This window comes from Balaenoptera borealis (genome assembly GCF_965194805.1).
Source record: "Balaenoptera borealis genome assembly, chromosome: 20".
Classification (NCBI taxonomy): domain Eukaryota; kingdom Metazoa; phylum Chordata; class Mammalia; order Artiodactyla; family Balaenopteridae; genus Balaenoptera; species Balaenoptera borealis.
This window is the reverse complement of record NC_138879.1, coordinates 49409689-49436992: the sequence shown is the minus strand read 5'-3', so window position 1 is coordinate 49436992 and position 27304 is coordinate 49409689. Positions and strand designations below refer to the sequence as shown.

Genomic DNA, 27304 nt, shown 5'->3' with positions numbered 1-27304 from the left:
AGGCTGAATGGCCCACCAGACCTATACCCTAGCAGATGGATAGTGTCACAAAAAACTTTTCTCATAACTACAGGAAATCAGAGAGGGAAAAAAAACAGTAAAATTTCTTGATTCTATAAGGAGATTTTGTTCCCACTCAGGCCCTGGCCCCCTGGGGTATTCTGTCAATATTCATTTAGACAGTCTTATGGGGTACAGAAAAATCAGCAGGATCAAAGAAGTGGTAACATGAGCATTGAAAAGTAATAATTACAGTTAGCTGGAATGCATTGAATCTCCAAAAATAAAAATAAGCCAAGAGTAGTTCATGCTGGCACAGAAAATCTTCAGGTAGCAGAAGTATATTTCTAGGTAATCATAGGACACTCACAACTGTCCAATATTTGTACAAGAATGCTCTATATTAATTCAGTTATATAAGCCTTTAGCTCCAGTTTTGGTTAACACCCAATGCATCAATCACAAATGGTAAATAGAAATAAGAGAACAACATAATCAGGGTGACTGTTCCTATTGCTCGTCTGCCCAGGAAGAGGGAGAATCAGGTTCCCGATGAGCAGATTCTCATTTTAATTTTTTAGGCAAATTTATTTTAAATTTATATAGTATATTAATTTTCTAAATAATTTTTTAAAATTTGGCATTGACACTTAGATGGTTCAGAAAAGACTGGGAGAACTAATATAAAGTTTTGTCAATAAGTAGATTATCACTAATTATATATATTCTGTTTTAAGAAAACTTTAGTTTGAAATATTTTGCTTACTAAAAAGTTAGAATTGTCCAAAGAATTCCCATCCTTTATCCAGATTCCCCAAAGATTAACATTTTAACCTTTTATCACATTTGCTTTATTCTCTGTCTCTCTCTCTATATATATAAAATCTCATATATATCTTACATATATACATATGTAGTCTCAGAAATTTATATTTCTGAACCATTTGAGAGTTAGTTACAGATATGATGCCTCTTTACTCCCAATACTTCAGTATGTATTTCCTAAAAAACAAGGACACTCTCTTACATAACCACAGTACAATGATCAAAATCAGGAAATTTACAATGATGAAATACTATAATCTACAAACTTTATTCAAATATCACCAGTTGTCCTATTAATGTCCTTTTTAGCAAAAGAAAAAACTTTTTTTCTGGATCAGGATAATTCATTACTTTTGTTTAGTCTCCTTTAATCTCGAATAATTTTTCAATCTTTCTTTGTCTTTAATGACCTTAACATCCTTGAAGGGTACAGGCCAGTTATACCGTAGAATGTTCCTCAGCCTGACTTTGTCTGATGTTTCCTCATGGTTAGATTCAGGTTATGCATTTTGGGCAGGAATATCCCAGAAATGAAGTCTCATCCCTCTAAGTGCATTGTATCCGAGGCACATCATGTTAATTTGTTCCATTCCTGGTGCTATTTCCCTTTGTAATTAATAAGTATCTTATGGGGAGATGCTTTGAGATTATGCATATATCCTGTTTAACATCCATTCAGGATTCTTACCTTAATCAATTATTAGTTTGATGGTTTGGCAAAGAGATTTTAAAAAAATTATCCCACTGATAAAATGGATGAGGGAAATGATTTGGTGTTAGGTTAGGCACATAGATGTTTCCAGAGAATGAGTTCTAGCTGGGAGCTTAGGGTGTTGTAATCCTGCTGAAAGAGAGCAGGCTGCTTGGCTGTATTAAAAACAAAACTAAAAAAGCCTGCCCCCAATTGTTGACCCAGTCAGATAGAGCTCCAAGCTCTGACTTCTGCGAACTGCATCTCCCTTCTCTGGGAAGCAGAAGGTTTTCTTTCTAGCTCTGGGCTCCCACTCTAGCTCCAGGTCATGGAAACAGTCCTTGCTGCTGTTTAATAAAGCTGCTGCGATGGTCACTGGCTGCTGGGAAGATAAATGCAGAGATTCCCCAGTTAGAGAGCTGGCTGTGGTTCCTTCAGAATAAAAAATAGACCAGCTCCTTTAGAAAACTTGATTTTTCAGCCTGAGCTGGAGCTTTTCAACCTTGACTGGGCCTTTTGGACCCAGTGCGACTTTCTGAATTTGTTTGGTGTAGGCAAGATTGCAAGGGGGAATATTTAACCTACAGAGAAGACTAGCCATGGGGGTAGAGGACCTCACGGGACTGGACCTTGACAATATTTGGTTATGTACCCCCTTTTGTCCCCTGCTGTTGCTGCTCTACTTAAGAGGACTAAGGAAGCTTTTCTTCACTTGGGTTTTCCTCCCCCAAATGTTCAAAATAGTGAGTTGTGAGTGTTGCTGCTTAATTAGCATAATATGAAAGTGACAGGCACTCCCACCGTTTCACAAAGGTCACCCCATTTTTGACCTTGGCCAGTGGCCTGACGCATGGTACCTGTGTTGTAGGACCAAGCACGTCCCCATTCCTGACAAGCCAAGGAATGTCACAGTCACAGCTCTCATGGCCATGTGGACACAACCCCAGCCTGTCAACCTTTACCTGCACTTCTCAGAGTCAGCAGGAGGGACAGGAATGTCCTAAGGAGAAGATCATGAAGCAAGGCGGGGATGGCGGGGTCCCTGGGCTGATCCTGCCCCTCTCTGTCTGGTTACAGCTGCCCTACGAGAAGGCCTGCAAGAATAAGCTGTTTTGTGTCGCTGAGCTACAGTTGGCCACCACCCTCTCTCAGTGAGTTGAATCCAGTCGTCACGGTTTCTGCAGTTAACTTCCTCCTGAAGGCTTACCTGGGCAAACCCCTCACCAGGACAGATCGCTCACTTCCTCCCCCTTCCCCTCATGGCCCACAAAGGGCTTCTGCACTTATTATCTCTTGCTTCCCCACGCACCCAAGGAGGGAGGAAAGACAGAAATTTGTATTCCTATTTTATAGATTAGGCAACAGACTCAGTAGTTGAGGGCCTGTGTGGGGTCACATGATCATTGGGTGAACTTACACCCAGGTCTCTGGACATCCTGGACAACGCTATTTTCGTAACTCAGTGTCTCTCACTCCTAGGACCACCTCAGTTAGAGGTAACCTCTTCCCTGGCTCACCTCTTAACCAAATTACTTAATTCATTGCATATTTATGGAGCATCTCCTCTGTGCCCAGCACTCTAGGTGCTAGAGATACATCGGTAAACAACACACAAAAATCCCGGCCCTCCTGGTGCTTTTAGGGGGAGAAGATAATAAATAAGTCAACTTTGTGTTGATGAGATGTATCAATACTATGAAGAGAAAGAAGGCAGGGAAGGTGGGAGGGAATGCCGGGGCGAGGTGGGGTGGCAGTTTTAAATAGAGTGGTCAGGAGAATGCTCATGGAGAAGGCGACATTTGGGTGCATGCAAGAGGAGGTGGAGGAATGAACTCTGCAGGTGTCTGAAGGAAGAGCACCTGCAAATGCCCTGGAGATGGGAGGAAGAGCCAGGACACCAGCATAGTTGCAGTAGATGAGGGAGGGAGAGGTCACGTGAGGGGAGGAAAGGTCATACGTGGCTGCATCTCCATGAGGACTTTTACCGCGAGCTGAGAAGTCAGAGGAATGACGTGACCGTGCACTTTAACAGGATCATTCTTGCTGCTGTGTTGAGAGTAGACTGTAGGCTCCTACACTGGAGGAGGCGGGGCAATAGTAGCGAGCTATTGTAGTAACTCGGGTGAGAAGTGATGTGACTTAGGCCAGGGTGGTAGCAATGAAGGTGGTTATATTTTGAAGTTAGAGCCCAAAGGATTGGATGGCAGATTGGATGTGGGGAGTGAGAGAAAGAGAGGGGTCTAAGAAGTCTTTCAACACTTCAGCCTGAGCATCTAGAACTGTGCTGTCCAATACAATAGGCTCTGGTCACACTTGGTTATTTAAATTGAAATTAATTAAAATTAAATTTTAGTTCCTTAGTTGCACTAGGCCCATTTCATGTGCTCAGTATCCGCATATGGCTAGTGGTATTGAACAGCACAGAATAGGTCATTTTCATTACTGCTGAAGTTCTGTCGGACCACACTGCATTCTAGAATGATGGTGATGTCAAGAGCTGAATTAGGGCAGCTTTTGGAAGAATTGTTTTGGAAGGCAGGGTGGGGAGGAAGAGATCATGAGTTTGGCTTTGGACATGTGGTGGTCTTAAAATGCCTTCCCTGACTCCTAGTGCTGTGTGTGTAACATGGCACTGATGGCCAGTTGGCCGGAGTTGGCATCTCTGGGGAAGAGCACTGTTCTCTGAGTCCTGGTAAGCCTTCTCATAGACATTTGCAGGACTGGCGTTTCAGATGTGGATGGCTTAGCGCTGCCCCTCTCAGTCACTAAGGATCCAATTCAAGGCTTTTGAGTGCTTTGGAAGCCAGTCTAACAAGGAGACGCAGTTGTTTCTAACGGAATTAATTACAGCCAAGAAAGCCGGCCCAGCCACGTCCTTGTGAAGTAGACAGTGAAACAGCTGGCCCTACATCACCCCCTAGTGTTCACAGCCAGCAGTCTCTTCTTTTTTCAAAAGTATTGAACCTAATCCTTAGCATCCAAATGCCTCAATGGTTTTGACCTTTTTTGTGGACGTGGATCTCCTAAAGAATCTAAGGGAGACTACAGAGCTTTCTCCCTAGAAGATCACACTTGCATACATTGGTGTTTGCATTTGGGGCCCTCTGAAACTGCCCCGGCCCTCAGGTTGAGAACCCCTGGTAAATATTCCAGTGACTCTCAGATCTCTCTCCTGGGCTCTAGAACAGGATACCTTACTGACATTTCAACATCTCTGCCTTCCTATCCTCTGGGAACCTCTCATCATGCCCTGGACTGCACCCATCTGATCAACTTCCGCCCTCTGGTCTTCCCCCTGTGTTCTCCCCCTCATGACTAGCCCCACTCGGTCATCCAAGCTGGAAACTCAGGAGGCATCCTTGACTCCTCTCTCTTTTTTGTGTTGCTTGCAAGCACGGCCTTATCACCTCTGGTTTCTACCCCCTCCCCATCCCCACTACTACTGTCTGATTTCAGGCCTGTATCATCTCCCAGACAGGCTCTGCCTCTGCCCCCTCAAGCCCTCAAATCTATCCTTTTCTCAGCTGTGATAAAAACAAAAACAACACAGCAAGACAGAGGTCACATTACTCTCGAGAGCTGCACATTCCATCTTTGAACCTTTCAGAGGGTTAGAAAGTTTTCTTTGTTGTTGATATGTTTCCCTGTAGGTCTCAATTACTGAGGGGCCCCATGGTGCCTCAGCGGATGGAAAGAAGCACTTACATGTCCCCAAGTCTTCTCCAGGCTGAACAGATTCATGTTTTAACCCACAGCCTTTAAATTGGAAGGGCCGGGATGATTTTGTGGGTGGGAAGGCTGAGGCCAAGACGGGGGCAGGGGCAGCATCTGTCCCCCGCGTGCTGTTTCTCCCATGTCGAGCAGGGTGTCTGGCACAGAGAAAGTCTTCTGTAAATGTATGTGAGATGGATGAATTTGTGTCACGAAGTACGTTGCCTAGGGTCACAGTGCGTTGGTGGTAGAAAGAGGATTTAGATCCACTTCTCCCAACTCCCTTTTGAGGCTGCTGGACCTCAGGCAAGCTAGTTAGCCTCCCTTGGCTTCTGTTCCTTTCTCTATAGAACAGAGAGCAACCGTACTATTTCATAGGGTTATTACGAGGATTGACTGAGCGTGTGAAGCATTTAACACAGTCCTTGACACATGGTAAACATTACATAAATGGTCATGTCACACAGCAGCTGAGGTATGGCAGTCCAGATGTTTGCTTATGTTGAGGGGAAGAAAATCTAGGCTAAATGTATCCTTTAAGCAATTTATCTAAGAAATTAGTTAAAAAGGTGCTGTTGTATTGCACTGAGGTTTGTACAGATTAAACTGGTAACATTTATCTATTTGCCTACCCTGTGCAGGCAGGAATTGGTGGTGGGTCTCACAAAGGAGCTGAGCATGAACATTAGCCTAATTAACTCTGGGGAAGATTCCTACATGACAAGCATGGCTTTGAATTACCCCAGAAACTTGCAGTTTAAGAGGATACAAAAGGTAACTATGACAGCAGTTTGGGAACCACACTGCTCGTGGCTTTCCCTTCCGGCATACTTGCTTTGTTACAGCAACCTCCTAACTCTGCCTCCGGCCTCACCCTGGTCCATCCAGTAAATGATTATTAACTAGATGGATACCCCCTCTAATCCAACTATATGCCGTGGATCCAATCGTGTCATTCTCTGCTTTAAAAATCTTCAATGGTGCTATTTTGCTGCCCAATCACTCCTTTTGCTTGCAGCCTTTCTTTTTTTTTTTTTTTAATAAATTTATTTATTTTATTTATTCATTTTTGGCTGCATTGGGTCTTCGTTGCTGCGCGCGGGCTTTCTCTAGTTGTGGCGAGCGGGGGCTACTCTTCGTGCGGTGTGTGGTCTTCTCATTGCGGTGGCTTCTCTTGTTGTGGAGCTGGGCTCTAGGTGCGCGGGCTTCAGTTGTTGTGGCACGCGGGCTCAGTAGTTGTGGCTCGCGTGCTCTAGAGCGCAGGCTCAGTAGTTGTGGCACACGGGATTTGTTGCTCCGTGGCATGTGGGATCTTCCCGGACCAGGGCTCGAACCCGTGTCCCCTGCATTGATTGGCAGGTGGATTCTTAACCACTGCGCCATGAGGGAAGTCCCCTTGCAGCCTTTCTTAACTAGAGTTCTGAGAGAGAAATAATCTCTAATAAAGTAGCTTGGACTGGAAAGTAAGAGTCTGCTCAGCCTTTCATCAGCTTGGGAGCACAGACTCAAAACCAGCTGCAAGATACTAGGAAACAGTATTTCTCCCAAGGACACCCTGCAGCTGTAAAGTATTGTAACACTGAGAAATTTTGTTCCCTAAAATCATAGGCAGTCAGCAACTTTGCTGTTTGAAGTTTTATCTGTAATTATGAAACCATCTTACTCTTGCCTGGAGAGTCTAAGCCACTTTGACAAAGAGAAGCACTCTCATTTTCCATCTGAGGCTTGGAGCTTCAGATAAAATGTTTCTGGACATAACTTTTCACATTCACCTTAATAGTTTCCAAGGAAATGGGTCCCTGAGTCCACTTTGCAGTCCAGACCTGATGCTGAGTGGCCCTTTTACACACAGCCCTGCTTTGTTTTGGGCCTATCAAAACACTGCTTTGTTTACATTTTCCCCGAATTCCACCTTTCCCCAGAATCCTTTAATAACTATCTTTTCCTTTGTTTGGTGAGATACACCACAGTGCAGTTTTCCTCATTGTAATGAGCCAACAAACCTGGCTTCGTCATCCTACGAGTGTGTCCCTAGTGGTCTGAGGCTATTTGGGCTAAGACAGCGTCCAATACATGAGAAGAATGCCATGATCGCCTACGCATCTAGAATGGAACTAGATGCAACATCCTCGGGAGAATTAAGAAAATAGTTAAGAAATTAAGAAAATGACTCAAGTCATTTTCTGTATTCCGTGGTCTGGATGAGGAACCGTGGCTGACAGAGGCTGTATGGCAGTGCTTGGGCTCAAGCTGGCCTTCCTGCCTCGCTCAGCACATGAAATCCGCACTGGTCCAAGGCCCAGTTCAAATGTCTCCTTTCCCATGAAGACTTTGAATCCTCCTGGTTGGACCTCATCTTTCTCTACTGCTTTTCTCTGTACTGCTCTCACAGAACCACTCCTTAGGCCTTGTATTTAAATTCCTCAACCATCTAGTATTGAGCCCTTCTGCCCAGCTTGTGAGGGAGACAAGGACAAAGTCTAATTTATTTGTGTCCCTGGCTCCTGGCAGGGCGTCTGGCATGTTGAATGGGTGTAAGGAAACTGCTCCTTTTTTTGCCTTTTAAAATCAATGTCAAAAACAAAACAAAACAAAAACGTCTTTTATGTTAACAGCCTCCTTCTCCAAACATTCAGTGCGATGACCCTAAACCAACTGCTTCTGTCCTGGTCATGAACTGCAAGATCGGTCACCCCATACTCAAGAGGTCATCTGTGAGTCTGTTTTGATTGGCTGACTCTTCTCACTACCCTGGGATTGGTGTCTTCTACTTCCCAGTCTCATTAGAATCTCAGTTGCGGTCTCCACTCTGAGTGCTCAGAGCGGCCAAGTGTGCTCTGAAAGTAGGGAGTGGTGGGGGTGAGGGATACAGCCACAGATAAATGGTTGACGCACCCCAGTACAGCAGAGTGAAGCTGGGGGCAGTGTGCAAGGAGCATCAGACCCGAAGTTATGAGTCCCTGATCTGCCACTGATAATCTCTGTGCTGTGGGAAATCTCTGAAGCAGCTTCCTCAACTGTAAAGGGGAATAATCCTGTCTGCCCCACTTACTCCATCGTGACATTGTGAGGCTTAACGTGGAATAACGGACCTTGAAGCATGCTGTGCTACAAGAACATGAGGAGTATGAATTATGTTTCCCAGGACTGTTTAGTTAGTAGGAAGCAGTTTGAGTTGTGAGTGGTATAAAGGGGAATCAAGTGACCTTTTTTGTTTGTTTAAACAGGCAAACTTTTCATTAGTTTGGCAGCTGGAGGAGAGTGCCTTTCCAAACAGGACAGCCGACATCGCTGTGACAATCACCAAGTAAGTAATGCCTGTGTCACAGCAGGCCCAGCCTGTGGCCCTGCAAGAAGCCTCCCTCCCATGTGCATGCGTAATAGCTCTGGCTCCCTCACTGCCCAGGAAGGGGAACCTCAGTGAGCCCTGAGAAGGCATGTGTGTCCCTGCTGTGACTTGGCTTTCCCTTCTTGTTACCGAAGATATTTAAAATGTTCTTTTACTGACAAAGTAAAACTATGGTATGGTCTGGAAGAATGAGCTTTGGACTGGAGCTCTAATTCTGGTTCATTTAACTTCGGAGAAGCTCTGTCTTCTGCAAAACCTCTGTGTTTGGGGTAGAGTCGGGTACGGTGTTGGGAAAATTCCCAAACAGGGGTGATTCTGCCCCCAGGGGCAACGCCTGAAGACACTTTTGACTGGCACCACTTGGGGCGGGTGCTACTGGCATCTAGTGGGTAGAGGCCTGGAACGTTGCTAAACATCCTACAATATACAGAACAGCCTCTCACAAAGACTTATCTGGCCCCAAATGTCAATATTATCAAGGTTGAGAAACCCTTTTAAAATCAGTTTCTCTAAGTATGGTCTTCTAGAGCGTCTTCTGCACTCTAATTGCTTATCTCCCAGAGTCTTTTCTATCTGACCCCCAGTGATCCCAGGAAGCCAAGGTAAGAAGCCATGTGTACAAAGCAGGTGTGCTATAAACTGACATTCTTATTTCCTAGTTCCAATGAAAGAAGGTCTTTGGTCAGTAAGACCCACAGCCTTCATTTCAAACATGCCTTCATTGCAGTTCTTCCCAAGTAAGTACTTCCAAGGGGCCCACACCTGCGGGACAGCTTCAGGCATTTTCTCTTGTGGGTGGAACTTGTGGTCAGGTAGATGTGGGCATTGCCCTTCCCTGAGAGGAGGCTGCTTAGAACCCAGGCGCCCAATGACGTCTAGGGCACTAACAGTTGGGTCCTAGAAACCCCATGGTCATAATCAAAGGAGGAGCAGTGCCAACTGGTCTTGATACAAAAGGGAACTGATGCGATGCTAAGGAGGGAAGAGAGGGGCTATGGGATTGGGAAGAAAGGAAGGAAAAAAGTAAGGCCACTCTAAGGCATTATAATTAGATACAGGACCAGCCCAAATATACAGAATTCGAATATTCTAACCTGATCCCACCTGCCCTACCACCACCTTACATTTTGATATTCAGCTTTGATCCCTATTAAGGATCAGGTGCCCTCTGTCCTAGTGTATCCAATTGGTAGCATTGAGGTTTTTTAAAATGAGAAAGGGGCCTTGAGGCCTAACCCATGTCCTCTCAAATGCAGACCATCGGTGACGTACATGAACACAAGCCAGGGGCTTTCCCACCACAAAGAGTTCCTCTTCAATGTAAGTGCTGTGCTTGTCATTGCAAAGCCACAGGTGGCAAAGCAACGCCAGCCGTGACTTCCCACTCTGATTTATTTTGCAGATACATGGGGAGAACCTCTTTGGAGCCGAGTTCCAGCTGCAAATTTGTGTTCCAGTTAAATTACAAGGTTTCCAGGTCATAAGAGTGAAGAACCTGACCAAGACTCAGGTACATAGAGGCGGTTCTATATCACCATCACATCTCTTTCCAGAGTGACTGTGGATTCTCAAAGGTATAAAAACTAGAACTCTAGAAAAGGAGTAGAAAAAGATTAGTTAACCTGGGAACACATTTTAGGCGTAAATTACCAAAGTCATGTTCACAAGGAATATTAACCACTCAGCCCTTAAAGTGACATTCCAGTTTTTCTTCCCTTGATGAAAAAATAAGCAAAATTCAAACCTTTTGAGTAGCCATGGAGAAATTTATTTTCCATTTGAAAATCATCGATAAATTCTGCTTCTCTTTGTGCCTGGCAAATGAGCTTGATAAACACGTGGCATTTCTCGCACGTCCCCCTATAAACTGCCTACCGTCTTCCTTCCCGCTTGCCTTGCAGTCTGTCTGCCAGGACTCTGCTCCGCTACAGCCTCTTTGCTCTCAGTTGGCTCGTCTGTCAAAGCCAGCCTTACGACACCTACAGCGACAGGCTCTGATCAGTGTGACAGCTGAGGCCTTGGGCGTTCCTTTTTTTTTCCTGCTCAGGCTACATAAAGTGTCAAGGCTCAAAAAGGAAAACGTGGAAAGGAATTTACAAAAGGGAGTCTGCCGACAGAAAGAGGGCTTTTCAGTTGTAAACACTTGTTCTCATGTATAGTTTATTTTTAAAGAATAGTTGTTAAGTTTAAACATTTCAACAAACATTTCAGCTTCCACTTGGAAACAAAATTCTTGTTTGAAAAGCTGATTGGAAACCTGTAAGAACAGGAATCCCACCCTGCTGTGGGGATAGAGGTTAAAAACGGCATCAGGGGCTTCCAGACCTGTGCCCTCTCCTTTGGGGGCGGTCAGCAACCCCAGCTTACTTAAACAGACTGTGCTGGCAGAGCAGGTCTGTGGCAGAGCTGAAGTTCAACATAGTCTGATGGAAATGCTTGATCTTTCTCCTCATTTGCTTCAAGGAAGGGGTGTTACCTTTGGTCTTGAAGGTCATTTGTTTCAGGATCTTATCTGTGAGGTAGTGTAGCCAGAGCACGTTGTTATAAGGGTGATATTCGTCCCAGCAGTTGTTGTTTTCCTTCCTCATCAGCCTGTAGATCTCAAACTGGTAGTCACCTTCTCCTGTAAACAGGTCTTGGTCCATGGAAATGTCACAGAAAACCACGATCCCGTCCCGCTCCAAGCGTGACAGGGTGTAGTCGATGATGTTGACCTGTAGCCCTCGTGTGGGGATGGACCTCGTCTTCCCATTGAGGGTGTAGTGGAGCTCTTTGAGGCTGGTTTTCTTTAAGAGCACGTTCCCCCAGTGCAAGTCTCGGTGCTCAAAGTTCAGCGATGCCTCTGCCACGGCAAGGGACGCGGTGATCTGGTGCAGAATGCTCTTTGCAGTGGCGATGGAGGACAGCTTCGTTCTCATTTGCTCTAAGTCGATCCCTCCAAACTCAAATTCCAGCACGATGAAGAGCTGGTCTTCCTCAAAAAAGTCAGGCCGGTCATTTGCAGACCCTTTGGTTGAGTTATAGCGATCCCAGGCCTGGAGGAGCAAGGGAGGGTAAGATCCTTGAACACAGTGTACCGAGTTCAGCCCAATGAAGCCTTCTGTACGGTTGCATACCTCATCAGACAAGAGGCTCAACTCTTTGGAGATGATGATCTCTGGCAGGATTTCCTCAAAAGTTTTCTGATGAGCTCCATTGACTAACTTCTGTCCTTCAATAGCAATGATTTTTAGGGCTACAGGTGTGTGGTTAGCAACTGTTTGAAACACTTCACCAAACACCCCTTCCCCAATCTTCTCACAGCATTCCAGTTTTTCTGAGGAAAGGCAGTCGCTGAAGGGGATAGGACCCTCCTGACTGCATTCCCCATAAACCTTTTCTGCATCGGATGCCTTTTTTTCTGTGGCATGTAGTGTCTTTAAGGGGGTGAGCAAATACATGGAGGAAAAGTGCCAAGGGTCCAGGGCACTGTTTGTTCTGTTTGTGACAGGAAGGTTTGAATATTCTGATATGAGGGACTCAGAGAGAGAACTGGCAATGGTGTAGACGCTGCACACTTTTGACACGGCGGTCACCATCTTCTTCTTGTGGAAGCTGAAGGAGGCCCTGGCTTTGGTCCAAGAGCAGGCATTCTGTAAACGAGTCAGGTCCTGGGTGACGAATGAATCTTTTTCCATCTTTTGGCCTTTTTTAAACTGGTGGTGATGGCAGAGGGAGGTTTCTGCTGTCTCTTGATGCTTCCTTTTCCGGCTTGGCCCGGTTCTCTCAGGCCTGTTGCTTTTCCCAGGTGCCATACCACCCTTGCACCCACGGGCCTCCCCGTATTCTATCTGGACAGCCTCCTGAGACCCAGCCTCTCGACCGGAGTCCTGGTCTGTGGCCCTCTTCTTACCCGTGCTGGATAAACCTGGGCTCTCCATCCTCCTCCCTACCAGTTCCCTGTCACAGCAGGACTCTCGCATATTCTTCCCATCTGGCCCAGGCTCAGAATCCTCAGGATTTCCTGAGTCCAAAAAGCTACAGAGAGCTGACCTGAGGCTGGCACGGGCTTGGTGGGCCAACCTGGTGAGCCTGCCTCCTGCTGTCTCTGCCTCCTGGGAAGAAGGGAGAGGTGCCTGGTCCAGGGAGGCTTCTGGGAGTTGGAAGCCGCTCGGAGCTTCAGAGGCTGCGTCCAGAAAGGCGGGGGGGTCGGCGCAGATGCTGTCTCCTGGGGCAGGGGACCCGGGGCCGGGAGAGGCCGGAGAACTCAACAGGGAGGCACTGGTGCCCAGCTCGCCGCCGTCCCTGGGCTGGCCGCACACACTGAGGTCCGGGCTCAGGAGGCCTGGGTGGCCGTTGGGGAAGGGCGGCGGTCCGAGCGGGCCGCAGGGGGTGCTGCACTTCTGCGGGCACCGCGCTCGCAGCCTCAGGCGTCTCGGGGTCGCGATCAGACTCGGCCGGTCCTTGGAGAGTCGGCCGCCAGCGCGCCTCCGCCGCTGACCCACCGGGCTGCCGCGGAAGTCGGGGTCGTCAGGATCGTCGGAGACGACAGACTTCGAGGGGCCGCCGCCGCTGGCGTCGCTGCTACTGCTGCTGAAGAAACGCTTCCGGTCTTGCGGCGGGAACCACTGCACCGCTGCCTGGCCCGGACGCCGCCGCGGCCCCCCGCCGCCGGCTACCCCATACGTTCGAAAGAGCCGACTGCCGGGTCGCGGGAGTGACGCCGCCATCGCCGACACCCGCCAGGCAGTTCAAATGCAAACACCGCGAGACTTCTTAGAGACGCAGACCCGGGCGCCGGCTCGCCTGCCCGCCGGGTCCTAGCGCCCGCAAATCACGATGGGTCTCGCGGGAAGTGGGAGAGGGCGGATAAGTATGGCGGTTTGGCTTTCTCATTGCGTCGCGGGAATGGGTCTTGTTTCAGGCTCACACTGTGTGCACCCAGAGTCCGGAGCGCGTTTGTGGGAGCGATCTGGTTCAGGTGAGCGCAGTCGTCCGAGAGGCCGGGGCGGGGCGGCCGGGAGGGAGAGGTCCTGAAGCGGGTGACGTGAGACGCACGGATTCTACTTTTCCGAGGTTTCCCCTGAAAGCACAGGCAGGGCTGTCCCAAGGCGCCCCTTAGCCTCTACACTGGGTCACGTTTGCCAGGGTTGCGGCTTTGCTCGAGCCAAGTGAGCGCAGAAACTGCTCACACTCTCTATTCCGGGGCCTTGAGGTGCTCTGTGTGCCAAGTGTTAAAGTTCCCGGCTTTTCCACCCGAAGAGGAATTGTGCCAACTAACACACACCTTCTTCCAGCATGTGGAAGAATGGCATTCAGTGAGCTGTAACGTCACCTCGGATAAAGAAAATGTAACCGTGGCTGCAGAGGTCTCCTTGAGTCAATCAGAACAGGTACTTGAGATTTGATTATCCTGCTGTTACCCTAAGAAGGATAATAGCGTCTCCAAATATAACATGTCCAAAACAGGTCTCTTGATCCACCTCCTATCCCAACCTGTTGCTTACCCACTTACTCAGGGCTACTAACTAGGGTAACTTATTCGGGTTACTTACTAGGAATTCTAGGAATTACTTGCGATTCCTTTTCTTTCATCCCCATATCTGTTCCAGCAGCAAGCTCTGTGATTCTACCCCCTGCCCCCCCAATATATTCTAAATCCATTCACTTCTCTCCATCTCCACTGGTACTGTTGTAGTTCAGGCCACCCCTCTTACTGGGTTTATTGCAGTATCCTTCTCTCTGCTCTTGCCTCTGCTTTTGCCATGCCCTCTACAAACGTTCTTCATATAACAGCTATGTTTTAAAAGAAGGCACTGTGCCACTTATCTGCTTTTTAAAAAAGTTTGAATACACTTAGATTAAAATTTGTCTTTTTCAGTGGTGTGCAAGGCACCCTGTGATCTGGTCTCTGCTTGCTTCTTCAACTTAATCTCCTAGTTCTCGCCTCTTCCCTGCTTCTTATACTCCAGTTTGCCAGTATTGTTCTGGCCACAGGTTCTTTGTACTTGCTGTTCCTTCTGCATGACACTGCTTTTCTCATAGATCTCCATGTATGTGGTTTCTTCTTGTATTTAACTCACATGTTACCTCTTAGGCCTTCCCTGATGACTCATTCAAAGGTAGGGACTAAAGTCTAGTTTAACGTCTTGTGATGATCCAGGTGAGGATGATGAGATCTGAGCTGAAGAGGTAGCAATGAGGATGGAGAAAAAGGGACAGGTGCAAGAGAGGCTAAAAAACAAAAAGAATCATCAACAACTGACTTGGGGCGTGTGGGTAGGTCGATGAGGGTGTGGCATGAAGTAAAGGATAAGGGAAAAGAAGTTGAGGTATAACTGCAGGTTTCTTGCTTGGGTGACTTTGTGGTTGCTGAGGAATACTGGAGAAGGAACACGTTTAAAGGGACAGATGATGAGTGCTGTCCAAGAACAGTAAGTCTGTTTTAAATCAACTATACTCCAATAAAAACTTTTTAAACAGTTAACTGAAAAAAAAAAAAAAAAGAACTAAGTCCATGTCTAAAATGTGTTTCGTTTTTTTTCCTTCCCCATCTTATAGTTACGAAGAGATGTGACTGAGCTGCAGATCCTTGGTGAAATATCTTTCAACAAATCTCTATATGAGGGGCTCAATGCAGAGAACCATAGAACTAAGGTAATCCCTGGCTGTCTTCTCGTTTTCTGGGTGATGTCCTGGGAAAACTGTGCCTGGCCTTAGCGCCCCCGTACAGACACTTGGCTGTTGCCCTCTTCCCGTTTTAGTCTTATCACCTCTGATCTTGACTCTGCCAGCAACTGCCTCCGTGACCTTGAGTTACTCAGCTTCTGCCTCAATTTTTCTGTCTCTGAAATGAGGCAACTGAATAAGAGACCTAAGCAGAGGAAGTCTCAGTTGAAATAACTAGGCTGGAATCAACAGCTATATATACTTTGATTTGAAAATGTTTTTTTTTTTAAATTTCTTAGGTGAGAAATTTTTGGGGAGGGGGTATATAACAACTCTCTTCTTAGTGTGTGGTATCAGTGTTTAGTTACAATGTTGCACGGTTACAATACTCAGGAATGCATAATTTTTTTATAAGTCTTAGACTAAGTACTAGAACCCTTGGATTCGTTTTGCAGAAGTACGACTGCAAGTCAGACTGACCTTTGTGATCTGTGGGCCGAATACTGTGTGTGCCACCCTGAATTGTCATTCTTGTTGACACTCACCTAGATGTGCTGCCGGCGTCAGAGATGGTCCATCTGTGAGCTCTGTAGTTAGGCATGATTCAGTATTGGAAGGAATGTCAAGAGGGTGAGGCTGGATCGCTAAACATTAGGTCCTCTGATTTCCTCCCTGGAGGAGGGGAAAGGCGCAGTTCTCCAAACATGTCAGGAAAAACATTTCCTTTTATTTTTAAGTATTCCTAATACAGAAAATGATATGGAAGAAAGAGAAGTGCCCCGTTATCCCATTGCTCAGATTTTTTTTTATTAAATAGAAAAGCAAGAAAATCCAAGCCTTACACAACGATCCCAAACAAAAAATAATGGTTCCTTTACTTCCCCCTTTCCACACCCCTGATTCCCTCTTCCCAAAGGGAATTACTGTTAACAGTTTCTTAAATGCACATTCTTAAATAATTTATGTATACATTTCCCCCTTTTACTTACTGATGCTTTTATTTCTATAGCATAGAGTCCCCACGATGATTTTCCTTTTTTAAAATTCAGGACCCCAAGCAAAGTATTTACATTTCAGCTGCAAGACACTAGCGCTAATGTGCCATAAAGGCCTCTGTTGTTTATCCAGTGAGGGAGGCAGACCGGTGTCAACGGCCTGGCTCCTTTGAATCTTGTGCTCTACCGTCCGTGTGCTGGGGACGCCTTCCCTTGTGGCTGCCACAAAGTTGCCACTTTCCACTTCTCCCAGCGATATATTTTCACATGGCAGTATACAAAATAGAAGCCAAGAGGTCAGTAGCAAAAGGAGTTTTTCCTCATTTGTCTTCCCTTTTCTTTCTTTCTTTTTTGGCTGTACTATGTGTGGCACGTGGGATCTTAGTTCCCCAACCAGGGATTGAACCCATGCCCACTGCAGTGGAAGCGCAGCGTCCTAGCCATTGGACTGCCAGGGAATTCCAGCCTTCCCTTTGCAAGGAGGACAATTTTCCTAAAAACTCCCAGCAGATAATCTCCTTATAACTTATTAGTGAGAACTAGATCTCGTGTCAGTCACTGGCAGAGCTCACTGGCAAAGCGGGATGACTTTGTCATGATCAGCTTAGACCAGTCATGACTTCCGAACAAACTAGGAAAGGAGAGAATGGCTGTTGGGTGGGCCACCAAGAGTGTTTGCTACAAGCAGGGGTATTCTGTGTCCTGCTTCTCCCTTCACCTCTACCAGGACACCTTTAGGGCACTTTAAGAACCTGTGGTTTTGGAAGAGGAAAAAGGGAAGAGGCTTTGAGAAATAGGAGTACTTCTACTCAAACCTGACATGTTACATTACTGTCATCTTGGGACTTCCTTTCATTACTTTCTTAAACCTCAGGTTCTCAAGTCTTCTCCCCATACTCCCCGCTGCCCCCCACTTTACTCTTCCACGAAGGAAAAAACCAGCTCTCTTCCTGTTCTTCTTCTCTGTTGCGTTGCTCCCTCGCTATTCCCAAGGCCCAGAACTTAAGTTCAGCTTGTATGAGTTAAACAGTGCCTGGAGGGTCAACCCTTGGAAGTGTTTATGACTTAATTGGAAGAGGCCTCAAAGGTAAATTTGTCCAGCCTTCAATCCCATACAGAAATTCTCTCCAAAGCATCCCTGACCTTGGTGCTTGAACACTTGGATGAAGGGAATTCAGTGTTTTGGGCAGGCAGAGATGTCTTGATGGCCTTCTGGCCATGGTCTGTGTGCTGGGCACAACTTGGGAGGGCCATGTCTGGGTCTCACTTGGGAAGCACATCCCCTGGGTTTTCCGCTTGAGCCCTGGGATGGAGAGGGCCTCTGGACAGCAATGCTGGGATGACTTCTAATGGAAGGGCTTTTCAATAGTACACGTGGATGCCATTTTGCATTTATTACTGTGTCACTGACGTTAGTCTGGTGAAGAGCAGACCCTTATCTTTGTCATGTATTTCATGTCAGAAAATGTCCTATCAGTCATTAGGGAAGATCAAAAAGAGTTGTCAGAACAGAGTTGGAAGGGACTTAGAAATCATTTTGAAGATGGTGAGCTTGGGGCATACCTGGATGTAAAATCTTGATTTTCCGTCTTTCAGTGTTCTTTAAAACCTAGAGATCTTAATTTGCTGGGACCCTCTATTAAACTGTCAAAAACTCCTTAATATAGAATCTCTCTCTCTCTCTCTCTCCCCCCCTCTCTCCCCCTCTCTCCCTCTCTCCCTCTCTCTCTCTCTCTCTCTCTCTCTCTCTCTCTCTCTCTCTCTCTCTCTCTCACTCTCACAAACAGAAGGTCACAGTCTCCTGGCTGACTTAACTCTCCTAGATAAGAGAGCAAAATAGTTTGTATAAAGTATTTTGGTCATCAGATAATTTTCCTGTGCTCTGTTTTTTTTTTTTCTTTCGTTTTGTTTTTAGTTTTTGTTTTCTTTGCTTTTCGAGGATTCTGTTGCTATCTCTAGCTCCGAGATTCTTTCCTCAGCCATGTCCAGTCTACTAATGAGCGCATCATAGGCATTCTTCATTTCCTGTTATGGCGGGTTTTCATCTCTAACGTTTCTTTTTGGTTCTTTCTTAGGATTTCCATCTGTCCACTTACATTGCCCGTCTGCTCTTTTTCTTCGTTCATGCGTGCCGACTGCTCTAACCATTAGCGCCCTTAGCATATTCGTCATGGTTGTTTTAAATTCCTGGTCTGATAATTCCAACATTCTCACCGTGTCTGGTTCTGATGCTTGCTCTGTCTCTTCAAGTTGTGTTTTTTTGCTTTTTGGTATGCCTGGTAATTTTCTCTTGGTAGCTGGACACGCTGTACCAGGTAAAAGGAACTGCTGTAGACGGACCTTCATGAATGTGGTGAGGTGTTGGGGAGAGGCAGTGTGCTGTCGTTCTGTGATTAGGCCTCAGTCTTTTAATGAGCCTGTGCCTCTGGACTGCGAACTTCACCCCTGTTTCTCAGTCTTTTTCAACCCCATTAGGTGGGACAGGATGGCTAGAGTGGGCTTGAGTTGGGTACTTCCCTTCCCCCAGGACAGTTAGCCTCTGATATTACCCAGCAGGTTAGGCTAGTTAACTAGTTTCCCCTGAGGACAGGCCTTGTTAAGATGAGAGTTCTCTGGCTTATTTCAAAATGGTTCCTCTTCCCCTCCCCCTGCTGGAAGCATGAAGGGTGTTTTCTCCAGTATTTACTGTGGGCAGCTGGTCAAGCTCCCGGAGGAAAGCTCAGCCCCGCGGCTGGGCTTCCTGGAGCTTGTAAGCCCCAGGGTTGTCAGCACTGCGCTTGCAGCCGCCCGTCAGTTGCGGTTCGGGTTTTCCTTCCCTGGTGCTGGGGAGCCTCTGCTCTCTGGGTCAGTCTCTCTGTCTCTCCCTCCGCTCTTGGGGGCAGCAATTTGCCTTGTGGCCTCCGCTCTCTTCGGGATCCAAAAATTGTTGTTGATTTTTCAGTTTGTTCAGCTTTTTACTTGTTAGCATGGAGTGGTGACTTCCAAGCTCCTTACACGTGGAAGCAGAAACCAGAAATCTCATCAGATAATTTTAGATGCTGCGTCAGGAAATGTTTAGCTTTTTGCCTTACTGTCATCAGTTTTTTTTTTATATATATACTAAAAACCATTGGTGTGTACACTTTTTTTTTTAATTCCATCAGTATTTTTATTTATTTATTTATTTATTTATTTAATTTACTTTTGGCTGAGTTGGGTCTTCGTTGCTGCGTGTGGGCTTTCTCTAGTTGCGGCGAGCGGGGGCTACTCTTCGTTGCATTGCACGGGCTTCTCATTGTGGTGGCTTCTCTTGTTGCAGAGCACGGGCTCTAGGCGCACAGGCTTCAGTAGTTGTGGCATGTGGGCTCAGTAGTTGTGGCGCATGGGCTTAGTTGCTCTGCAGCATGTGGGATCTTCCTGGACCAGGGCTTGAACCTGTGTCCCCTGCATTGGCAGGCGGATTCTTAACCACTGCGCCACCAGGGAAGTCCCCTGTCATCAGTTTTGATCAATACACTGTATGTTGCCAAGTTCTCAGATTTTGCTCCTTAAAATAATGTGAAATTTTTTTCTCATTTTGCCTTACCTGACTTATTGGATGATCTCTTTGTTTTGTTCCAGATCACTGTCATCTTCCTGAAAGATGAGGAGGCGTATTCTCTGTCTCTCATTATTAAAAGCAGTGTTGGTGGCCTTCTGGTTTTGATCGTGATTATAGTCATCCTAGTCAAGGTCGGTTCCACTCATGTTCATAAAGGTTCTGGTGTTGGGCACAGTCCTCCTTAGGACAGCCAGCCCCTGACCTAGAGCAGCTTCCCTGGCCTCGTGACCACCTTCCCCTCTTCCTTCAACCACGCGCCTGTTGAGGCAAATGAGTAAGACAGTTTCTGTCTGAAGAAGATAAAGATCTAATTGAAGAATTGGAGTACAGAGATCTTTTCCTAAAACGAACCTGATTGTCGTTCTCCTATTCAAGTCCTTTCCTTTCCTTCCCCTGTTTTGATGTTCAGACTCTTTCACTGCTATTCAAAACCTTCCACTCTGGCCTCTACTTTCTCCACCCTTAAGTCTTGCTTTTTTCTCAACACACTGAACTAAATAGGTTCGTGTCTCTGTGTTTGCAGTTAGGCTCTCTACACCCATAAGCCCTTTCCTTCTTTTTGACTTGCTCTCACTCTTCCCTTAAAACTCAGCCCAGAGATTCCTGAGTCCTCTGAGCTGAGCTTTATGCTTTTCCTTTGAGCTCCCCTCTAGAAACCCTTCCAAGGGGTAGTCGTCACACTATATTCCAGTTATTTCTCTTCTCAGCTAGGTTGTGAGTTTCTTGATGTGTAGGAGGCTGTACTTGATCTCTTTCTACCCTCAGCCCAGTAGGCTGAGTACTTTTACATAGATATATGACCCAGTACAGCTGAAACTGTAGTAGTTTGCAGAATTAGTTAAGTTAAAAATGTTAAAGTGCTCTGGGGGTTCAGAGGAAGGTGGAAAATCACTTCTGACTGGGGACTGAGCACAGGAAAGGCTTGTGGAAAGGCAGTATTTAAGACGGGTCTTGAAGGATTGGATTATCAGGAGAGATTCAGAGGAAGCAGAGGAGCATGGGGGCTATTTTGGCAACAACCAGGTAGATGGTTTTCTAAAACAGATGGTTAGGTTAGGCCTGTAATTGGGCTTCCCTCCCTTTGTTTTAGTGTGGCTTTTTTAAAAGAAAATACCAACAACTGAACTTCGAGAGAATAAGGAAGGCCCAGCTGAAATCAGAGAATCTACTGGAAGAAGAAAATTAGACCAGCTTCCTCATCCATTGGGAGAGAGTACCAACCAGTCCTGGAGACTTCTAGAGACTTGGTGTCCTGTGGATTACTTTTCCTTTAGGATGATCGAGAGCAGAATCTAGCACATTGTTTTGTGGAATGTTGTTTTTTAACCATACATTGTCCCCAAAGTGTCTGTGCATTGTGCAAAAATGAAACTTGGGAGACATTTGGTATTAAATAAAACTGTTTTCTTTACAGATGTGCCTTTAATATGCAAATATAATATACTTTGTGATTCCCCCCCCCAAGAGGAGGTTATGCAGTTATACAGCATTTCCCAGCCTTATTTGCCTAAGAGAGCTTTCTTCCTGCTGTTTCTGTTAACATCTTCCAAAATAGTGTTCCACGAAGTATATCTTGGGGGACAGTGGTCGAAAGCAGCTCCTAGTTTGGCATTTTCAGATCCTAAGATGTGGCCTATTATTTCAAATGAGGCCACAAAAAAGCACCCCCAGAACAAATGTAGAAAGTGGAAAAACGGAGGTCACCAAAACAGGAACAAGTGGGGAGAGGAGAAGGCCAGGACTTTGTTTTGTAGTGTCTACTTAACATCCTGTGCCGATCGTCGCCTGGCTTCCTGCTGAGTGAGTTGCTCAGGGGACCATCGTGCCTCAGTGAGAGAGCGCTCGCTCATCCACAGGAGGAGGTGGAACCGAGATTAGGGCCTAGTTACAGGCTGGCTTTGCTCTTAGTGTCTGATTTTATTTTATTTGTATGCTCCATGCTGTTAAAACTTGACCATATCTCCCCACTCCCAAACCTGCAGTGGGACAGTCTTTGTTTTCATGGGTAATGAAAGACATTGCAGTGCAGACGTATATAATGTAGAAAGTCATCCCTCTGATCCCTTGGTCTTCTTTATCTAATTCAGGTGTTTCATTGTTATTTCTTCTAAATTTTGATTTATTTCTAAAATTTATGTGGGTATAAGGTGTGAATTAGGGAGTTTAACCTGAGTTTTTTTTTCCCCCCTGGATGCATAACTGATTCTCTTTTTTATTTTATTTTCTTTCTTTATTTTTTTTGGCTGCGTTGGGTCTTCGTTGCTGTGCGCAGGCTTTGTCTAGTTGTGGCGAGCGGGGGCTGATCCTAGTTGTGGTGCGCGGGCCTCTTATTGCAGTGACCTCTCTTATTGCAGAGCCCGGGCTCTAGGCGCACGGGCCTCAGCAGTTGTGGCATGTGGGCTCAGTAGTTATGGCTCACGGGCTCTAGAGTGCAGGCTCAGTAGTTGTGGTGCACGGACTTTGTTGCTCTGCAGCGTGTGGGATCTTCCCAGACCAGGGATCGAACCTGTGTCCCCTGCATTGGCAGGCGGATTCTTAACCCCTGTGCCACCAGGGAAGTCCCGTAACTGATTTTCACAGCACCACTTACTGAAATATTTAACCACCTCCTCTGCTCATCCTCGCTCTCCTGTATCACAGGGGCTGGAAGGCTTTAACCATTTCCCAGGCTCCCTTGCAGTGGACTTCTGGTGTGGATTTTGCCAGTGAGGGGCACTTGCATGAGACGAGAAGGTGGAGGAGGCTTCCTTCTGCTTCTGGCCGCATGGTGGCAGCAGATGAGGACAGGCAGTGGTAGTGGCTTCTTGCAACTCTTGACCTTTGGGTGACACCAGCCCTCCTGTTTTTATTTTCCAGTCCTCCCAACAAATTTGAAACTTAACTCTGTGTATTAAATCCCTTTCTGCTCAAAATACCTAGAGTAGTTTCTGTTTTCTTTTTAAATTTATTTTATTTTTAATTAATTAATTTATTTATTTTTGGCTGTGTTGGGTCTTCGTTACTGTCGCGGGCTTTTCTCTAGTTGCAGTTATCGGGGGCTACTCTTCGTTGTGGTGCGCAGGCTTCTCATTGCCGTGGCTTCTCTTGTTGTGGAGCACTGGCTCTAGGTGCATGGGCTTCAGTAGTTGCAGCACGCAGGCTCAGTAGCTGTGACGCATGGGCTTAGTTGCTCCGCAGCATGTGGGATCTGCCCGGACCAGGGCTCGAACCCATGTCCCCTGCATTGGCAGGCGGATTCTTAACCACTGTGCCACCTGGGAAATCCCAGTTTCTGTTTTCTTGATGACCTAAAGTCTAACTATATTATTATTTCCAGATGAATAACAGTTTATCATTTATTCAAATATATATTAGAATATATATACTAGTGTGTATACACACGCACACACACACACACACACACACACACACACACACACACGTGGAAATCTAGTTTTGTTTCATTGATCTCTGTTTGTTCCTGTGCCTGTACCACAATGGAAGGAACCACAGTTTTTAGCATTATGCAAATAAAAAGTTCAAAACAGCAGAAAGGGATCTAAAAAATGAAAAGGCAATCTCCCTCTCCTCTCCCACCTCTAATGTCTCTTTCCAAAAGCAACCACTGTTAATGGTTTTTCAGATATTCCGTCAAAATATTCCTACGCATATACCAGTATAAACGTTTTCAGTGAGATTGAATTGTTTGCAGTGTTCCACCCCTTGCTGTTTCATCTCATAGACCTTAGAAAAGTCTTTCACTAGCAGCACCTGCAGATCTACCCTGTTCTTTTTAACAGCTCCATAATATACTATGTTATATGTGGATGTGTCGGAGTTTACTTGTGAAGTCCCCACAGGTGGATATTTAGGTTATTTCCATTTCTTTTTTTATTACAAAGAAAAGGTGCGATGAACATCTTTAAACAGGTATCCTGGCACACTTTTCAAGTATAGTGATGGGTAAGTTCTCAGCACAATTACTGACTCAAAGGTTATGTGCATTTAAAATTTCGATATATGGGACGTCCCTGGTGGTTCAGTCGTTAAGACTCTGCGCTTCCAGTGCAGGGAGCTTAGGTTCGATCCCTGGTCAAGGAACTAAGATCCCACATGCCGCATGGTGCAGCTTCTAGAAACTAAATTAAATTAAATTAAATTAAAAATTTTTAAAAACATAAAAAATTTCAACATATGATGTGACTTGACCTCCAAAAAAGTTTACCAGTTTTCAGTCCCACTTAGAATAAGTGCCACTCTGTGCCCTTGCCACCACTGGGCATCATCAAATTTTAACTGTTTTGCTAATCTGATCAGTGTGGAAATGGTATTCTGTTTTTGATATCAGCCTTCTTTTTAACCTTGCAGTAAATTTTGATTATCTGATAGGTCATTTTCATTCTTATTTTTTTTTTAATTATTGATTGTGTTTTGTCAGATAATTCGTAGTATCAGTTTTTCAGAATCCCAAAAGAAACCTTTTGGGCTTTTAATTTAAATGTACAGATTAAGTTGGGGAGAATCATTATCTTTATAGTATTATCTTCTTACTTAGAAATATGGCATTTCTGGCCTCCCGCCTTCTGAGACGGCCCCCACTCTGTCTGGGGAGTGTGTTTCTCTCTAAATAAACCCACTTCTTACCCATCAAAAAAAGAAGAAGAAAAAAAAGAAGTATGGCATTTCTCCACTTGCTGAGATTTTTTTAAAACGCCCTGCAACAAGATTTGTAATTTTCTTCAGAGAGGTCTTAATTTACAAAGATTTTAATTTCCAGCTGTATTATATTTTGTATTTACATTTTTATATTTTTTACTGCTACTCTGAAAAATACCTTTTTTCCCCCTGACTGATTATATAGAGTTTGTATTTAATTGGTTGTTTTGAATATTTATCTTATCTGCCATCTTACTGGACTCTGTTTTTTAATAGCTTTTCTGTTGATTTCAAAATCCTATCTGCACATAATGGTAATTTGGAGTCTTTCTGATATACTTTTTCTCATCCTTACGTCTTTGGCTGGAACTTGTGGGGCTCTGAGCAGTTATCTCTGGGCCTGACTCTCATGGGAGCTTTGCATGCCCTCTGCCTGCCTCACAGCCTGCCCTCGGTCCCACTCCCTGCCACTCTGCCTCTGGGCGGTCCCTGGGGCTTGGTTGGGGTCCCGTCCACTTCTCATGGAGCCCTTTATCTTGCCTGTGTGGCACGATCAGCTTTTCTGTGGATCAGAATCCGTCTGCTTTATTTGTTTCAGGAATTCCTTTATATGTTGGTCCCTTTATTATACCATTCTCTGTTTTTCAGTGCTGCTACATTTATTAATGTATCTTATTTACAGACACATGTTGTTTCATTGCACTTTCCTTTATTGGGTTTTGCAGGTACTGCATTTTTTACAAACTGATGGTTGGTGGCAGCCCTGTGTTGAACAAGTCTGTCAGCGCCATTTTTCCAACAGCATTTCACGTCTCACTTCATGTCTCTGTCACGTTTTTGGTAATTTCTGAAATATTTCAAACTTTTATTACATTTGTTATGGTGATCTGTGATCTTTGATGTTACTATTGTAATTTTTTTGTTTTTTATTTTTAAATTAAGGTATGTACATTGTTCTGTTAGACATAATGCTATGACACACTTAATAGACTACAGTATAATGTAAACATAACTTTTATAGGTACTGGGAGACCAAAGATTTGTATGACTCGCTTTATCATGATATTTGCTTCATTGTGGTGGTCTGGAAACAAACTTGCAATATCTCTGAGGTGTGCCTTTGAAGGAAAAGAAAGAAGTAAGTTTGCTTAGGTGTTTCCCTGTTGATGGGCTCAGGAGTTGTGTCCAAGTTTTCATTATTATAGGTGACTTTTAGTCCCTGCTTTTATACTTTTTTTTATAGCAAATAAGATCCCACTTCGATTGTAACAGCCAAGACTTATATTGACCATCTGTAAGCTATTGACTGACTGAGCTGGGCTGATCTGATTGGGTTAGACCAATGTCATTGTAGTCAGGAGACTTCATAAGGGACCGGTCTGTGAGGAGGAAGAGACTTAAATAGAGACATGGTCACACTGTATAAATTCATGTGCTGTGGCTTGGGCCAAAGCCTTGTCTTTCTTCTAAAAGATGCCCGTCTAGTGCCAGACCTTTCCCATTTCCTGTTCACCCTCCTCTGCCTGGGAACAGGACATGCCAAAGCTTGCATAGATCCAAGGACAGTGGGTCATGTCACAGGGCCAGTGTCCCGGCCAGAAAAGGACTAAGATGGGGCCAGCTGCACACTAGCATGGGGGAAAGTGCCCCTGTGGTTTCTCTTGTTTTCATCTCCCCTGCTACAGGCTAGTGAGTGCTGATTCAAATAACCTTTCTCTCTCATGATAACATCTGAACTTGCTACAGGCTAGTGAGTGCTGATTCAAATAACCTTTCTCTCCCATGATAACATCTGAACTTTGAATTTGATTGTTGGAGGGATGAAATAAGCAGATGTGAATATCTAAATTGGTCAAACTATTCAGGCCTAATTAGACATTGAGAAAGGAGCATTCCATTCAGCCAAGCCCAGCACTCTAAAATTATCTGTACTAGTATATTAGTCTGTGCACATTTTCTCTAATATCCATACAAGGAGGGATATTTGGTTAAGATCAGGCTGTAGGTATTTTGGGGTCTCCTAGCCCTAATTATAACCTTGCAATAGTGCCAGAATTTTACCATTACTTTAAGAACAGCTCTAGTAAATGGAATCAAGGGAATCTTAATCACTTCAGGAAGGGCAGTTGTTCAGATAGCAAGAGTTCAGGAGGTAGCTGGATGCACCTAAATAGACAATTCCCAACTCCAGTTGACTTTATTTTGATTAGTGGAAGGACGTTTTGAAAAGTATGTAAGTAATACATAGATACACTCTCAGAGTGAGATCAGAGTGAAAAGTGAAAATGTGCTTTAGTCACAACCTTGCCCCATCCTGTGCCCCTCCTTAGAAGCTGAGGTCAGCTGGCTTAGCATGTATCCTTCCAGACCATATTCGGTGCTTTTGTAAATAGTCACATATGTACATATACAAGTACCTGGGTTTTTGGGTTTTGTTTTGTGTGTGTTTTACATAAACAGGATCATAACTTCTACCATTTGTGATAATTTATGACCATTTTCAAGGAGCCAGTGTCAGAGACAAAATGCTGCTGCTGAATGCAGGTTTGGGGGGATAGGGAAAGGCAACACCTTGGGTTAATGTGTGTTTGGGGAAATCAGTAACTTAAATTTGTGTAGGTCATTACACTTTGTAAAGCTTTTTCCAGAAGTGGACTTAAACACATTTTGGTAATTGCCCTTCAATGCCAAATAGCTTTCCAGAAAGATTGAACCACATTACGTGGTTATCAGCAGTGTGAACGAGCCTGGCATCTCTGTTTTTACTTTGTTTGCTTAATGGGTATATAATTGTAGCTTTACTGTCCTTTTTTTTTTTTTTTTTTTAATATCGGCAAGACCGTGTATTTTCCCATGAAATGAGATGATTT

At 45.1% G+C, this 27304-nt stretch overlaps 2 protein-coding genes across 7 annotated transcripts in view; one reads left to right on the top strand and one right to left on the bottom strand.

The window, feature by feature from the left end:
* The window catches only part of ITGAE (integrin subunit alpha E), a 68730-nt gene extending 47518 nt beyond the window's left edge, over positions 1-21212 (top strand). For 2 of the 6 annotated variants that reach the window (XM_082370535.1, XM_082370536.1), the window contains exons 20-31: positions 2594-2667; positions 5869-6001; positions 7843-7941; positions 8455-8534; positions 9236-9313; positions 9833-9896; positions 9979-10086; positions 13480-13536; positions 13853-13948; positions 15117-15212; positions 19820-19930; positions 20890-21212. In XM_082370535.1, the coding sequence (XP_082226661.1) occupies positions 2594-2667; positions 5869-6001; positions 7843-7941; positions 8455-8534; positions 9236-9313; positions 9833-9896; positions 9979-10086; positions 13480-13536; positions 13853-13948; positions 15117-15212; positions 19820-19930; positions 20890-20985 (1092 nt within the window). In that variant the 3' untranslated portion in view covers positions 20986-21212. Of the gene's footprint in view, positions 1-2593; positions 2668-5868; positions 6002-7842; positions 7942-8454; positions 8535-9235; positions 9314-9832; positions 10087-13479; positions 13537-13852; positions 13949-15116; positions 15213-19819; positions 19931-20889 lie in introns of those variants that run through there. The other 4 variants (XM_082370537.1, XM_082370538.1, XM_082370539.1 and 1 more) reach the window with 4 other exon arrangements.
* Positions 10703-13531, bottom strand: HASPIN (histone H3 associated protein kinase). Its single transcript, XM_082370627.1, has one exon. The coding sequence runs from the start codon at positions 13283-13285 to the stop codon at positions 10940-10942; it is 2346 nt and encodes a 781-aa protein (XP_082226753.1). The 5' UTR covers positions 13286-13531; the 3' UTR covers positions 10703-10939.
* Positions 21213-27304: the final 6092 nt, after the last annotated feature.